Source organism: Haliotis asinina, chromosome 1, assembly GCF_037392515.1.
Source record: "Haliotis asinina isolate JCU_RB_2024 chromosome 1, JCU_Hal_asi_v2, whole genome shotgun sequence".
NCBI classification, from domain to species: Eukaryota; Metazoa; Mollusca; class Gastropoda; order Lepetellida; family Haliotidae; genus Haliotis; species Haliotis asinina.
Window position 1 is genome coordinate 77,179,338 of NC_090280.1, and position 17,354 is coordinate 77,196,691.

The window sequence follows — 17,354 nt, forward strand, 5'->3', positions numbered from 1 at the left end:
ATTAGTACGGACTGATACAAGCAGCCACACACGCTCAGGCACATCCACCACATGTGCAATGATTTTAAACGTAACGCTGAAACCCAATCCAAATCACCTCAGCTTGATCGTATCTCAAATGTGGGAAGACTCATTACCTGGGTATGTCCAACCAAACCCTGCAAAACACCACTAGATCAATCAATCACTCTTCACAAGAGACAACATTCGCTCAAGGAATATTCTATATATGTCATGGGTTACATTTTTAACTTTGATGCCAACCCACATAATTTTAAGACATGAACAATCTGAATTAGATTTGTTGAAATGATTTAAATTTTATTCAGTTTAAACGAATTTCTTGGTAAAGTTACGGCAGTAAAACTGCAGAATCTTTGAAAGTTGTGTTGACCTGATTTAGATTTGGATATCTTTTACTGGTGATTTTCTTCTACTGAACCTACATGTAAGTATCATCAACTATTCAGCTGAATGTATGAAGTGAAGGGTATCACAACTATTCTTGAAGTTCATAACCGCCTTTATGTTCTCAAGAGTTCTAATCGGGGTTTGCTCGTCGGGCCGAAGATCCGGGTTCGATTCCCCACATAGGTACAACGTGTGAAGCTCATTTCTGGTATCACACGTCGTGATATTGCGGGAATAATGCTAAAAGTGGCGTAAAACCATACTCACTTACTGCGTTGTTTACTTTATATGTATGTTGTTTAAAAGGCAATCAGCAATAAATAAATCTACAATGGTCGGTGTAGAAATCTAGTCTGGACCAGACTGTCCAGACATCAGCAGCATGAGCATCGATCTACGCAACTGAGATAGGAAGACACGTGTCCAGTAAGCCAGCGAACCTGACCACCCGATACCCTAAGTCTGTTACGGGTTGCCAACTCTAATCCGGACCTCCGCAGGTCTAACATGTTTGATCGGTATCGGGTTTATGTTAGAAGCAGTGTTGTGGAGTGCAGTCTTCACCCACGATCTGTGTCAGGGAGATAAGGAACGTTGAGTCAGCCGGTGCGTTGGTACTATAACACAGACGGTTTTTCTCAACCAAAAAACGGGAATACTATGTCGAGGAAATAGGACATCAACCTGTGATACTTGTCTACGGGAACAGTGATGTTTGTCCAGTTGTTATGCACAGTTTGGGTCGTCGTCAACCTTTGCGATGGAGTTGGTGCAGCAGGAAGTCCACGACATATTGTCTTCATCGTGGCGGATGATCTAGGTATGAGAAGATTTCGAAACTATATGTCTCTTCAAACTGGTAGGTCGTGGCTGTGATTAATTACAAGTGTTGCACTGTCCCACATTTCGTTATATAAACTTAACATTTGTATAGCGCCTGCTCCAACGATCCGGTATAAAGGACTATTCAGAGAATTTTATGATTGTCATTTGTCATGACGCCTTAATATTAATTATAATAAATATAAATATTATAATTAATATTACTGGGTCGTACTATGGTTGGACCCAGTCACACCATTATTTCGCTACAGAAATGTGATTGTGTAAACGGTGGACATCCTCTGACAAGGTGTTGGAATGTCTTATTAAATTATAGAATTCATTATATAATCGACGTTTCATGTTTGCATTTTGCACATTGGCAGTTTCGGGGATTTGGGTTTAAGGTCAACAATGAAACTAACGAAAATGTTGGAATGGTGAACAACCCAATCCTCAATTCCTCTTTGTATTTGCACAATAAATATAGCCATGACGATTTGAAAATATACGTGCATTTTCAGGATGGAACGACGTGGGTTTTCATAACCCCGATATGATCACCCCCAACATTGATAACCTGGCAGGAAAAGGCGTGATACTGGATCAATCCTATGTCCAACCAGTAGGAAGTCCGTAAGTAGAACACAGCTTAATGCTGGATCATAACTATGGCCAACCAGAAGGAAGTCCGTAAGTAGAACACAGCTTAATGCTGGATATATCCTATGTTCAACCAGTAGGAAGTCTGTAAGTAGAACACAGCTTAATGCTGGATCATAACTGTGTCCAACCAGTAGGAAGTCCGTAAGTAGAACACAGCTTAATGCTGGATCATAACTATGGCCAACCAGTAGGAAGTCCGTAAGTAGAACACAGCTTAATGCTGGATCATAACTGTGGCCAACCAGTAGGAAGTCCGTAAGTAGAACACAGCTTAATGTTGGATCAATCCTATGTCCAACCAGTAGGAAGTCCGTAAGCAGAACACAGCTTAATGCTGGATCAATCCTATGTCCAACCAGTAGGAAGTCCGTAAGTAGAACACAGCTTAATGCTGGATCATAACTATGGCCAACCAGTAGGAAGTCCGTAAGTAGAACACAGCTTAATGCTGGATCATAACTGTGTCCAACCAGTAGGAAGTCCGTAAGTAGAACACAGCTTAATGCTGGATCATAACTATGGCCAACCAGTAGGAAGTCCGTAAGTAGAACACAGCTTAATGCTGGATCATAACTGTGGCCAACCAGTAGGAAGTCCGTAAGTAGAACACAGCTTAATGCTGGATCAATCCTATGTCCAACCAGTAGGAAGTCCGTAAGTAGAACACAGCTTAATGCTGGATCATAACTATGGCCAACCAGAAGGAAGTCCGTAAGTAGAACACAGCTTAAAGCTGGATCAATCCTATGTTCAACCAGTAGGAAGTCTGTAAGTAGAACACAGCTTAATGCTGGATCATAACTGTGTCCAACCAGTAGGAAGTCCGTAAGTAGAACACAGCTTAATGCTGGATCATAACTATGGCCAACCAGTAGGAAGTCCGTAAGTAGAACACAGCTTAATGCTGGATCATAACTGTGGCCAACCAGTAGGAAGTCCGTAAGTAGAACACAGCTTAATGCTGGATCAATCCTATGTCCAACCAGTAGGAAGTCCGTAAGCAGAACACAGCTTAATGCTGGATCAATCCTATGTCCAACCAGTAGGAAGTCCGTAAGTAGAACACAGCTTAATGCTGGATCATAACTATGGCCAACCAGTAGGAAGTCCGTAAGTAGAACACAGCTTAATGCTGGATCATAACTGTGTCCAACCAGTAGGAAGTCCGTAAGTAGAACACAGCTTAATGCTGGATCATAACTATGGCCAACCAGTAGGAAGTCCGTAAGTAGAACACAGCTTAATGCTGGATCATAACTGTGGCCAACCAGTAGGAAGTCCGTAAGTAGAACACAGCTTAATGCTGGATCAATCCTATGTCCAACCAGTAGGAAGTCCGTAAGCAGAACACAGCTTAATGCTGGATCATAACTATGTCCAACCAGTAGGAAGTCCGTAAGTAGAACACAGCTTAATGCTGGATCATAACTATGGCCAACCAGTAGGAAGTCCGTAAGTAGAACACAGCTTAATGCTGGATCATAACTATGTCCAACCAGTAGGAAGTCCGTAGGTAGAACACAGCTTAATGCTGGATCATAACTATGTCCAACCAGTAGGGAGTCCCTTAATAGCAGAATTTCTAATACTGGATCATAACTATGTCCAACCAGTAGGAAGTCCGTAGGTAGAACACAGCTTAATGCTGGATCATAACTGTGTCCAACCAGTAGGAAGTCCGTAAGTAGAACACAGCCTAATGCTGGATCATAACTATGTCCAACCAGTAGGAAGTCCGTAAGTAGAACACAGCTTAATGTTGGATCATAACTATGTCCAACCAGTAGGGAGTCCCTTAATAGCAGAATTTCTAATACTGGATCATGTACCTATGTTCAACCAGTAGGAAGTCTGTAAGTAGCGGAAAGAGGTATACTGAATCACTTGTATGTGCAGTCGGGCTGTAGTTCGTAAGATGAAGATAGTATTTCCTGAGATCTATTCCGTGAGCCTCTAGTCTAATGATGGGTTATTTCCAACAGGACGAGAAGTGCCTTCATGTCTGGTTGCTATCCATTCAAGACAGGATTACAGGTGAGTTGTGAAAATATCAGAGTTATAGGCAGTTACAAGAACTCATTTTAAAGCAATTAGCATTACATGTACATGACAGACAAGTGGTTGATAGCATGAACAAAGAGATGGGGATACGGCGACACACCAGTACCTCTGCGTAACCACATTGTCTTTGACAGCAGCAACTCATGCGAGGACATATTCCCTAAAGGACTCCTCGGTCTAAATACGATCTCTATCTATCATTGGGGGCGGTGGGGTAGCCTAGTGGTCAAAGTCATCGCTCGACATGTCGAAAACAAAGGGTCTATTCCGCACATGGGTGCAATGTGTAGAGGTCATTTCTTGCCACGATATTGCTTGAATATTACTTAGAGCGGCGTACTCAGCCACTGTAGTTGTCATTTGGAAGTCCTCAAGAACTGTCTCAGTAAATGGAAAGCGTAAATTGAATGATCTCCTGAAACTATGACATCAAACTGCTATCACCGTTCTGACAGCGGATGAATAATGTTCGTTGAATAAAAATGGAAACTGAAAAATGCATATTTCGGGACTTATTTTCCAGCATGAAGATATAGCGATTCACAATCCCGTGTGTCTACCCCTGAACATCACCATCCTGCCACAGAAACTGAAGGAGCTTGGTTATGCTACACACATGATAGGAAAGTATGTTTACTTGTATTTATTTCAGCAATGCGGCAATAGTTAGTGTGAGGGCATATGTGTGTTCATACATCGCAGCGAAATGACCGCGTGGGACACAAGAAATAATGAATAAGATACAAAACATTGGATGCTTGTGGAGAAGAATCAATCCCGGTGTGAGGAGAGTCCACATTACCCACAGGGCCATCCTATAGGTTCTGATAAAGTAGTAGTAGTAGTAGTAGTAGTAGTAGTAGTGGCAGTGGTTGTAGTAGGTAGAAGTAGTAGCAGCAGTAGCAGTAGTAGCAGTAGTAGCAGTAGTAGGATAAGCGTTCAGTTGTAAGTGATTACATAATCTGATCCAGATGGCACCTGGGGTTCTGCAGTTGGAACTGCACCCCAACGTACCGAGGCTTTGACAGCTTCTTCGGCTTCTACAACGACAAGGCAGACTACTACACCCACGTCGCTGCTAGCTATCTGGACTACCGGAACAACACCAGTCCCGTGAAGACCGACAACGGAACTTACTCAACGGTAACGGATCTGTCGCTTATTTCTTTTTCCAACTTTTGAGATTTCACCGGACTATAAATTCGATGCAGAACCTGACACCCGATCCTGTTAGTCGCCTATAACCAGGATTTTTGACTGTGAGTAGGAATGAAAGTAAGCACAGGATCATAAATAATATTTGAATAGAGGATTATGGGGGCGAGGGGAGTTGGGGGTCAAAGAGGAATATGATACTGTATTGTCTTAGTAAGTTTTAGGTATTCTGGAGCTGAAGAAATTTAGCATGTCCAGGGAACATCCTGGATATGAACCGTGTTCGTTCAGTAAACCTCACTAAACATAGTGGTGAAAGTGTTCGCTCATCACGCCGAATACCCGTGTTCGATTCCCCTCATGGGTACAGTGTGTAAAGCCCATTTCTGGTGTTCCCCTCTGTGATATTGCTAGAAAATGGATAAAAGTGGCTTAAAAGCAAACTCACTCACTCACTCACTCATACAATATAATACTGATCTAACATCCTGACTGGGACCTTCAACCAGCCTTCAACCAGTTATAAACACAACTGATACATGTTCTTAGGAAACTGTGTTTGTATCCGTTAATTTCAGTGACAAATATCAAGGATGAGTCTGAAAGATCGGTTCAGAACAAGCAGCCAGGGGGATTATTTAACCGGACAACAGATACAAGAACAAGGAATTACTAAAAAGCATGAGACTGTTTTACATTTTTTTGCCTGCATACCTTTTAACCTTTTATACATCAACTTCACCAAAACTGTTCAAGCATTTCTGTTTCAGTATCGGTTTGCTAATGAAGCCATCAACATCATCGAGCATCACGACAAGACTCGGCCGCTGTTTCTGTACCTGCCGTTTCAAGCCGTTCACTCCCCTATGCAGGTACGACTTCCTCTTAGTAATAACCGATATTCACTCTTTTCTTGTAACCGATATTCACTCTTTTCACAAGACATTATGTTTGTAAAATGTATACGTACAAACTTTCTTTAAGGTTCCCCAAAAGTATGAAGCAATGTATCCGAACGTGAAGATAGAAGGTCGTCGCAAATATTGTGGTATGTAGAAATTACTCAGTTTAAGATGATGTCCATCAATTAGCAAACATCACTGTTGGATTATGCTTACAAAAACACTATATTTTGATTCTGTTTTGAAAATATATTCCGTGATCGTCTGAACCACCCCTGGTGACCATGTGAGCACCTCTTGTAGCCACCGAAGGCAACCAAAGAATCAGACAGTCTCCTCCTCAGACAGACAATCAGTCTTGTGTCGGAACTCTCTGTCATGTTTCATGAAGTGTCTGAGGTAGTTTCTGGAAATTCTGAACAGGATCTCCAAGCGTCAAAGATAGTTTCCCGAAACTGTTCCACGGAGGTAAATATCGGGGCTCCACGCGGATCCTGGCAATGTTTCGCTGGCGATGTTCTGCAATGGACGATCCAATGCACGAGACCGGTTATGTCTAGCATTGACGTCCATGGATATCGGATGACTAGAAAGGGGATGCTTTTCAAAGGCCAGGACTTCCTGGTGACCACGGAGTTCTTACCTTGCAGTCATAAGGAACACAATCACACACCATCACCGAGCCACCACCAACGGGTTCAGCCCATGACATGGATCATTCCCCAGGAATATCTCTCGCTACGATGTCCCAACACGCAATAAAAGCAGTTGGTAGAGTATGAAAATCCCAGCGCCACTTCTTCAAGTTTCTCGAAGCCTGTAGTATGCCTGCCTATGCTTATCTGTGGAGAAGCGACGTCTGGTCGGACGATGTTCCCGTATCCCAGCAGCTGGCAGGGTTTTTTGGACTCTAATCCTCTAATGCCGGCACAGTTGATACAGAATAAGGACTCGGTCATCATGATCATTGGTCCTCCAGGCTTTGGGCGATCTTTTACTTGAGAACAAAGAATGGCCATAAATGTGTTTCTTCACGAGTTGTGACTGACGAGGCTCATGGTGAAAAAGATCTAGCTACTAATAATTCTTTCAACTTGCATTATCAAAATCAGTAAGTGCCAAAAAGGTTTTAATTTACGAAGGCGTCCCAAATGTAGTCGGTCTCACCTAGAAAAATATACAAATGCCGTCGTTTGTATGTTCTTATTTTACCATATACTATCTGCCAACCTGTCAAAATAGATCTTTTGCATGTTTGAGACAGGCAGAAGTCCTCTAGAACCAACAGTTTATAGTGCATAAAATGGAATTGGTGCAGTTTGAAGCTACAATTGCTTGTTAATGTGACTCCCCAAATAAAGTATGTTTGCTAAAAGAGCTTGTTTTGGAGGCAGTACCCAACCCCTTTTAGATGACGTAATCATATCTTGTTTTCATGACGTTTTCACTTGTTCATGCATCATGCCAAGGGTTCAGCCTAAATACTGGGTGGTCACGTACGTGTTAGCAGTCAATATAATGTAAACAGTGCCAGCTTGAATATCTGGATATCTTTGTGGAAGCAGCCCCGTCTAAATATAAATCAATCAGTCCGAGTCTTTGAATGTTGATCATGACAGGAAGTCACCCAAGACTATAGCGAACATATTGTATTTGATACCATTATCCAAGAGGTAAAAAATGACATATCGTTTTTCACCTTCTGCAATTTTTAAAAGACATACTGTACCCAAATGTGTTAAGTAAACACATATAAGTAAACCACAATACCCACATATCTGATATTTTGGATATTGCTTTGCTAATGATTCCTTCAAAATAAAAATGAACCTTTTCCTACACTGGATATCAGGGATACTTTGGTAACGCCCGTTGTACAGGTATATGCTCTCGATACATTCATTTTTCTCCATGCATCTAGGAATGGTCTCAGCACTTGACGACGCAATTGGTAACATAACAAACGCCTTGACAAGCAACGGATTAATGAACGACACCTTGATTCTGTTTACTGCCGTTGTAAGTATTACTGCTCACCATTTCCTCAAATAAACATTAACACATTCGGAGACTTGACACTCAACACAGTTTGTGCAACGACATCTGGCTTTGTTTATATTGTTACCATTGCAGTTTGTGCAACGACATCTGGCTTTGTTTATATTGTTACCATTGCAGTTTGTGCAACGACATCTGGCTTTGTTTATATTGTTATCACCAGTCGAATGAAAATCCGTGCCATTCGATGTTAGTGTCTTAGTTGAATATTACATTTGGTCAATGCTGATCCAAGAAACCTCCGATAGGTTTGGTGCCATTATACATTGTACCTAAAACACATCTCGTAACACGTCTTTCAGAACGGTGGCTGGGTCACCGAAAATGGCAACAATTACCCGTTGCGAGGTGGCAAGGTGACTGTGTATGAAGGGGGGACGAGAGCAGCAGCGTTCATGTATGGATCTGGTCTACAGAAACCAGGAACTGTCTATGACGGGTGAGGAATTCCTGTCTGCCAGGCAATACTAAAAACAACAGCAGCAATAATAAAACATAGAGGATACTAGTGTTGGGAATTGGTTCAAGTCTAAAAAATTGATGACTGGTTCATTACAACAGATCAGTCATCACAAATTAACTCATGGGCGAAAGAAAGTGAACACTTTTTATTTAAATGTTTGGAAAAGTTGTTAAAGTTAGTAAAATCCTTTTAGACCGAAACGGTTCGCCCACACACTGACTAATCATGCGCGCAAGTTTACGCGGCTAGGTCGCCCAGAATATCCAAGTTCTTTCATGGCCAGCACGCTCACCGGACTTAAACCCCATAGTGCACTTGTGGGATCACCTGAATCGCCAGGTGAGGCGACGACTCACGACGTACAAGAACTTGCAGACGCTCTCGGGAACGAGTGGAATACGATTCCGAATGACGTCATACGTCGACATGGATGAGACGACGAGTCTGGGTGTGTATTGCTGCTAGAAGTAGTCACACTCGTTACTAAGGATGTGTTTGCATGCCCATACACTTGAAATGACTTGAGACATTCCATGATTGTATCTGTGAACTGTGCTATTTCTAACCGTCTGTCCATTCCATGACACCTGCTCTTTATCAGTGAGTGTGTGAGTGAGTTCAGTTTTACGCCGCACTCAGCAATATTCCAGCTATATGACGACTGTCTGTATATAATCGACTTTGGACCAGACAATCCAGTGATCGACAACATGAACATCGATCTGTACAATTGGGAACCGATGACAAGTCAGAGAGTCTGACCATCCGATCCCGTTAATCGCCTCTTACGACAAGCTGAGTCGCATTTACAGCAAGCATGGGTTGCTGAAGACTATTCTATCCCTGAAGTTCTTCATCTCTGATGAGTTTCTCATAGACACTGTTGGTGCATTGTCCCAAATGCTGGCTTCATTAAATGTACTATAACTTAAAAACGTTATATGCCTTGTTTTGATTTTGTCGATCATTTGTAAGGGTGTTCACTTTCTTTTGCCCACTAGTTTAATTTACATTCTCGTGTCCATTACCTAATTTTCATTTTTTTTTTTTAAATATGTATTCGTTTAGCAAGCAACCAATGCATTCATTTACTTAGTTAGTTTATTATGTGCCTATCGATGTTGACTCGGTATATAGTGAGTGAGTTAAAATTTATCGTCACATCGGCAATGTTTCAGCCATATCGTGACGAGAACGATTAATTACAAAAATACATATTAATTGATCGCACTTTGTAAAAACCTGTCAACGAAGGGCGGTAAAACTAACTAGAACATCACAGAGAGGCATGTAAAACTAGTATCTAGATGTAAAAGATTCAGTATATAACGCACGCCTACCTAACTATGGGTATCTTTTATAATGTTTGCAGAGTTGTTACACTCGCTTGAATTCAGTAGCTACAGTTTAAGTGAGATTGTGGGGTAGTAATTATCCCGACCACGTTAACGTTTACTATCAGTCAGATTAGGATGTAGACTGGTCAGTAGCGTAGTTACCTCTCACGTTTCCGTTCAGCGATTTAGTAATTTTGAGTGAGTGAGTGAGTTTAGTTTTACGCCGCACTCAACAATATTCCAGCTATATGGCAGCGGCCTGCAAATAATCGAGTATGGACCAGGCAATCCAGTGATCAACAACATGAGCATCGACCTGCGCAATTGGGAACCGATGACATGTGCCAACCAAGTCAGCGAGCCTGACCACCCGATCCCGTTAGTCGCCTCTTACGACAAGCATAGTCGCCTTTTATGGCAAGCATGGCTTGCTGAAGGCCTGTTCTACCCCAGGACCTTCACGGGTCTTTAGTAATTTTGAAGTATAATATACTTTACTATTCTAGCGAAAGCTATGCCTATTGCACCTATTATAACTGTAATGACAATCTAACGTCTCAAATGTTCACCAACGGCTGGAGAAGTGAAGCACAATGTTGCGTTTTGGATACTTCCAACCATTGACACCAATTATCCTTGTCATCGAATTATTCCATTAGGAACGTATTGTTTCCCGTTTCCCGGTTGTATTATAGTTTCTAGTATATTCCATTCGATAATATTGTGTGTAACTACTGCATACAAATTATGTATCTAATTATGAATCATATGAACTAAATGGAAGTGCCAGTTTAATGACAGAAGCAATCAAATTTATAACATACTATAATCCGGTTTAAATGCAACCACATATATCCCCAACCGTAGTTAACTGGCTGTAAAAGCTATTTCATACATTAGCTTCATACCGTATTCAACGTGGTGTAAGTAACGTTTCATTATTACCTCAAATACGTCCGCTGTTTTAAAGGCAATATTCTTATATTTTACAATAGGTGTTCAAATTAGGTTTTGCGTTACTTAACTGACAAGAGAAATTAGGTGTTACTCGCCATGTTTTAATTATCACGAAACAACCTTTACTAAGGTAAACCTTAACTCCCATTCTTTAACATTGCGCTAAGGTTACCTTAGTGACTTACGATCACCTTAGTGCTTTGTGTAAGAAGGCCCTGGTGTTTTTGTCAGCTTTTGGAATTGTCATGTGTGTGTGTGCGTGTGTGTGTGTGAGAGAGAGAGGGAGAGAGAGAGAGAGGGAGAGAGAGAGAGAGAGAGAGAGAGAGAGAGAGAGAGAGAGAGAGAGACTGTGTGTTTTAACACCCTCGAAATTCAACATTCCCCCGGATCAACTAACGAGTCAATAAATGCAACTGCGTTGGTAACAGAAGATACTAAACGACTTTCCGTGCAATGCTATTTTTATTATACGAGTTAATGATTTGGTATCAAACGAGCGAAAGCGTGTTTGATACTAAATCTTTCACGAGGTAAATATAAATGGTATTTCGTGGAAGCAGCTTTAGTATTCTGATTATTACTCTCCAACATAAACTGACAGCCACTGCGGCAAAATTGCCAGTATGCGAGGACTCTCAGCTTTCCGCGAGTCAAGAAGGTCTAGCAGCATTAGCATTGTGACGTCATATGTCTAGCGTTATTGCACTAGTATAATACTGCCATAAAAATATTACACTGAAACATCTTCCACTTGCCAGTAATAAATACTACTCCTCCAGTGATATTACTTTTTGCAGTAGAAATTAGCCAGAAAGGTTGCAAGAATATTTAATTGCTTGTTTACGATATGATCCTTGGTTTGCAGAAACTTGGAACTGTTTTTAACGCGTTCGAAATATCTGAAACTCAGAGGAGCAAAAATATGTCCCGCATGGGACTTTGCTAAATTCGCTTGCTTTGTGGAAGTCAATGACAAAGAAACCCTGAAGAGTCTATTTGAAAGAAGATGTTCAGTGGTGTCTAGGAACACAAAGGTCACCACCAGAATGTACTGAACTTCGTGGCAGTTATTGTATACTGTATTGTCCCTTGCTGTTTTCCATGGTGATGTTGAAAGTGTTGAAGAACATAACTGAACAACGTCGTGGTATCGTTACAGGATGATTCACGCCGTGGACTGGCTGCCCACGCTGACAGCAGCTGCCGGAGGGACCCCAGGTACAGTAGGGCGTGGCCATTGAGTTGTGGAAATACATTCCTCAAGGTGTGCCCAAAACAAACCGCATTGGTGATATCTAAAATGTCAAATATTTTTCAAAATTGGTGTTGGATTGTTATGATTTTGCCATAACAGTGATAGTTTATGTACTTGGAACGAATGTACGCATCTTCGGAAACTTTAATTAACATTTACGTTCGCATGTGCCATCTTGAATGTTTATGTCATGGAGCAAAAGTCGCCCAATATGCAAGTGCAATTCTGAGGAATCGTGAACAGGTACTTTGCCTGCTACTCTTTCATGCGGTCATTGGCAATTTTTGGCTACATGAAACAATAACGTTATGCCGCGTCTCACTGCTGTAAATCGAAACATTGTCATTGGACGACTGGAGGCTTGGGAGTCTCAACCTGCCGTTGGACGCCTCAGTGTTCAACCACAGTACCATCTTACGTACCGGTATCAACAAACCAATTCTCAGAGTGGTTCTGATCACTGACCGCTAGAGGTAGTTGTTCCCGCAGGATAATACCAGGCCACACACTGCACATTCCACGATTCAGCATCTTCAGAATGATATCCTAATAATGTGTCCATGGTCTTCCAAATCTCCTCAACCCTATGGACCATCTGTGGCAAGACCATTCGTAACTACTCGTGTCATTTCGGCAAGCCGGATGGCGTCTCGTACACTTCTCGTGGCCATGTTTACGACTGGGTCTTGTCTAAGCGCAAACGGGCATGGCGAAGAAAATAGTCTCGTACCATTATCAAGAAAAGGTAACCCTGAACTTCCAAACATGGTTCTAAGTATATCCTACGTCTCGTAGGCAAAACAGCAATACGGCCATTCTCTTTGCAAATATGTTTCGCTTTTGAAAGTTGTTCATCCTTTGAAATGCGTTTTACTACTCGCGATTTGATTGGTTTGCCACGATTCTTGGGTTCGTACGAGAGGGGTACGAGTCTTCTTGTAGGTCACGGCAAGAGACGAGTAGTTACGAATGTGGCATGACCTGGGCCTGCGGATACGTGAAGCTCAATCGGCGCTCCAGTCCTTAGATCAGTAGTAACTCTCACAGTCATTACCAGAGGAATGGTCCTGGATTCCATAAGGTCGAATTCAAAGACTTCTTCAGTCCACGCCGAGACGGCTCGCGGTTGCCCCAAGAGATCTTAAAGACAACATTCTACTGAAAGCAATAAAATTGCCTTGTTATCAGATTACATGTATCAGTATAACTTTTCATGGTCGTCTTTGAATGATTCAACAATCTTTGCCATCACTCGCACCGCCGATTGAGATGTACGTACGTGTGTACGTGTTATGTCCTATGGATGGATGAATGGATCATAATCGGAACCAAGCTCGTCCCTAATATCTACCAAAAAAGGGCAAATCATATAGTTATCTCCCATTCAATATGCGTACAGTTCAGAAACTGTAGTAATCGATATGGTGACCCTAGAGGGAAAACACGAAAAGTAATATGTCAAACCTTTGTTTCTTGTCATTTGTAGTGACAGACCGCGACGGCATCAACCTGTGGCCGAGTCTCAGTACATCCTCCCCCTCACCCCGCAATGAATTCGTCTACAACTACGACTCACACCCCTCCCCTTTAGAAGGACACGCGGCCATCAGGTATAGTGAATGCTGCATTTGGATGAGTCATGATCTAAAGTGTGTAAGATGAGACGAAAGAACATGGCAAATTGAACACTATAAAATCGACAGTACGGGAATAGAATTAGTGTCATCAGGACTTTATTGCATGCACATATTATAGAATCTTTGTGATCACATGAGTCCAATCACACGACATCTTCGTTATGCTGGGACCGGTTGGGATATTGTTTTAGGGCGACCTGGACCAGAAGTAAGGTCTATTTGCGTCGATTTGGACACTGATGTAAGAGTAAAGTCCCCTTAATAAAGGTTGCGGTTGGATGATTGCAGGGTGGGTGACTACAAACTGATCGATGGCTATCCTGGGTTCTACAATGACTGGTACAAGCCGGAACATGTCACGTCTAACATAAACATCAATGACATAAGGTATTGGACCACAAAGTATCAGCTGTTCAACTTGAAAGGTAATAGTGAGCTGTGATGAGAATATATCTGTCTGTCTGTGGCTGGCTCTGCTTTCTCCAATTAGGTTCTCTCATTCTCTCTCTGTCTCTGTCGCTGCGTCTCTCATATTCCCTGTCTTTCTATCACTGTCACCAGGTAGAACTGGTCTTGCCGTCGGACGAAATCAGGTGGTCAGGTTCGATGTTTAACGCATGGGTGACACTTGTGATAGTATCTCAGTTGCCTAGATCAATGATGACGTTGTCAGTCACATGATTGTCTGGAACAGACCAGACTATTTACCGCAGTGGGAATATTGAATAAACAAACAACATTTCCTGTCTCATTCTCATTCCCTGATTCTCTGCGTTTCTCTGATTCTCTCTGTGTGTCCATTCCTATCCCATTCTGTCTGTTCCTCTTATTCATTTCTTTTCCTTTCTCTCTATTTGTAAGTGCGTCAGTGATTCCATGTGGGCAAGCAGATGGTCCAAAAGTTGTCAAAAGTTGTCAATGTAGCAAGATACTTCGTTGGCATGTGTCATTTTGATTAATATTCACAGATGACCCCAAAGAACGTCACGATCTCTCCACATCCCAGCCGGACATGGTGAAGCAGCTTGCTGCAAGACTGGCCTGGTATGAAAAGCAGGCAGTGTCACCTAACTTTCCTGAGCTTCCCGACCCCAAGAGCAACCCTCAGCTGTACGACAATGTCTGGTCTCCTGGCTGGTGCTGAGAGCTTCCTGTTAGAAAACACTGGAATAAAGTCATTTTTTGTATTGCGGTTGCAGTGTTTTTCTTTTTATGTTAATTTCCACAACATGGCGGCAGTCTGTAAATACTCCAGCATGGACCAGGCAATCTAGTGACCCACAACATGAGCATCATTATGGGATACGATGACATGTGTCAACAAAGTCAGCGAGTCTGAACACTCGATCTTGTTACTCGTCTCTTACGACAAACATAGGTGATTGAAGACAAATTGGGTTTCTAGTTTTCTGGAACACAAAATTCGTTTCTGCCTAGTTAACCAAGTTTCTGAATAGTTTGGACCAAGTTTGTACTTAGTTTGCTTAGCTTTAGTGGAGCCAAAATGATAATGTTGTTGCCTCATGCATGTTGTATACAACGGAGGAAATCTGCTTCGTTTTCCATTCGAGGAATTCGACAAGCAGATGTGTGGAGGAAAAACCACACGAAATGGCTAGGGAAGGTTCAACAGACCGATCAGCTTGTATACTAGGTGCTTTGAAAAGATGCAGCAAAACTGTTTGCAAATCATAGCACAATGCACATCGTTGGGTATGCTGGTGGCATACTATTCTGTATCCCTGGTGGGACTACCTGTTTCTAGCTGTACACTATAGACACCACTCTATAAGCATGCTGTCTGCTTTCAACAGGGTTTCTACCCAACCAAGTTTTTCTATTTCCTTCTCTAGCAAGTATTCGTAGGTTGGTATTTCTGTGCCTGTAATTGGGTTGCCATCTTCCCTCAGATGCAATACAATTCTCACTTTCCCTCAGACTAGGCAGAAATCTTTCTGTAAATGTATTTTCCAGGTTCAGCATCTAGTAGTTTTGTCGTATCCTTCGGAATTGGTGCTGTTGCATCCTCTGCCACTGCAGTTTGCATTTTTCATGATTTTTTCATCCAGTAATTCGTTGTAGCTCTTTCTAGTTTTCTAGGATCTGGCTCAACGGCTACAGCACCAATATATGGGTTTTCCATCTTTCTGGAAAGTTCTGGTGGGTTCTGTGCAGATACACAGGACAATAGAGTATTGTTCTTTGTTGCTGCCCTAGTCTTTTGACATCCAACAAGTTTTTCTTCCGTATTTGTATATGGCATCTCCACAAGTCATGGGTCTCTTCTCGCTCACTCCAGTTTTTGCCTTTGTACGTTTTTTTGCGACAATGCTACTCTGCTGGATGTTTGTGCGTCTGGTTGTTTGCAGTATCCTAGCAGAAACTATGTCGTGTTCACTACCTCTGTTATTTATTTCGTTTGTGGATCCTGAAGAGCTGTTTCTACATTTTTGTGAGCTTTCTTCTGATGTCTTTGTGTATTCCTTTTTCTTTCGTGCTATTTCTCCTAGTGACTCAAGTTCTTTGTCTGTGTCCAGTCTTCCTACTTTCTTGGATCTTCTCCATTCTTCCACACATACTGCTTCTTGTATTTCTTGCATATCTTGTAGACCTTCAGGATATTATTCTGCTTTCGCCGAACTCTGGTACTTCCTGCAGTTGGAATTTTAAAGAAATTCTGCATCTACATTCAAGTCGCGATCATTCGTCTTACAACACAGTGGACCTTTTGCCATGGTTTCTTTGCTTTCTCTCCAGGTTTTCTTTCTATTCTCACAATGATGATTCGTATTGAAACGTAGGTTTCTGCTTGTCTTTCCACAGTGTGTAGGATGTTCGTTTATGTGTATTATTGTTTCGGCAAGGAATCTTGTAACATGTTGGAAATTCTCAAAACCACGAGTGGTGCACTTCCTTCTTTGCCTTTCTTCCAGACACGGTCCTTGTGAAGCGTATAGCCGAAGAGGTAATGTTGTTCACGAAAGTTGGTGGTCCTTTCAAAGGTTGTAGGCCTGTTCTTCCAATAGTGCATGCCAGATAGTCGACACTTTCCGGTACGAGGTTGATATCCATGGTGTTTTCCAGCAGTAAATATGTTCCAGTAGACTTCTGGATCCGCAGAAAAGGCATATGCTAGGAAGTGATTACGACTGCCATTTGTTGTATATTTTCATGCTACCTTTCGTAGTGCTGTACTTTTATTATACTACCATATCTCTAAATGATTGTCAAAATTGTCAGAAAAAATAATACCAGGTGTCCATAGGTAGTACAAATCTTGGTAGTCCTGACGAATTTTCTGCTCTCATAAAGTCATCACAAATCCATTACGACTACATTTGATAAAAAAGTAACCACCCAATCAACGGCTTAGGGTACTCTGTATTCGTACCCCCTTGGTATTCGGAACAATATTAACAACAAATAAAACCATGTGTGTACCATGATATTCGAAACAAAATTTATCCCCAAAAATAATATCACTTTGGTGTCCTGTACTTGTAACCCCGCTATAAATACTACTTAGATTGGTTGATTCATTAATCACAGGACTGTCTGGAAACATATTTACAGACCGCCGCCATATTGCTACAGTATTAAACAACATGCCCAAAAGGTAACCCTTTGATG

The 17,354-nt window shown here is 41.8% G+C and overlaps 1 protein-coding gene across 1 annotated transcript; it reads left to right on the top strand.

The window, feature by feature from the left end:
• Positions 1-947: 947 nt before the first annotated feature.
• Positions 948-14,911, top strand: LOC137297554 (arylsulfatase B-like). Its single transcript, XM_067829429.1, has 13 exons — positions 948-1,231; positions 1,758-1,869; positions 3,882-3,933; positions 4,484-4,587; positions 4,932-5,103; positions 5,886-5,987; positions 6,100-6,163; positions 7,939-8,036; positions 8,378-8,514; positions 11,992-12,050; positions 13,574-13,697; positions 14,013-14,149; positions 14,693-14,911. The coding sequence occupies exons 1-13, from the start codon at positions 1,123-1,125 to the stop codon at positions 14,866-14,868; spliced, it is 1,446 nt and encodes a 481-aa protein (XP_067685530.1). The 5' UTR covers positions 948-1,122; the 3' UTR covers positions 14,869-14,911.
• The last annotated feature ends 2,443 nt before the right edge of the window (positions 14,912-17,354 follow it).

What these genes read in the sequence shown, in the direction of transcription:
- LOC137297554 (XM_067829429.1), top strand. Translation starts at nt 1,123, where the DNA reads ATGTTTGTCCAGTTGTTATGCACAGTTTGGGTCGTCGTCAACCTTTGC. An exon ending in ACAACGGAACTTACTCAACG is followed by an intron (nt 5,104 to 5,885) that starts GTAACGGATCTG and finishes TTTCTGTTTCAG; the next exon opens with TATCGGTTTGCTAATGAAGC. An exon ending in AGCTGCCGGAGGGACCCCAG is followed by an intron (nt 12,051 to 13,573) that starts GTACAGTAGGGC and finishes TGTCATTTGTAG; the next exon opens with TGACAGACCGCGACGGCATC.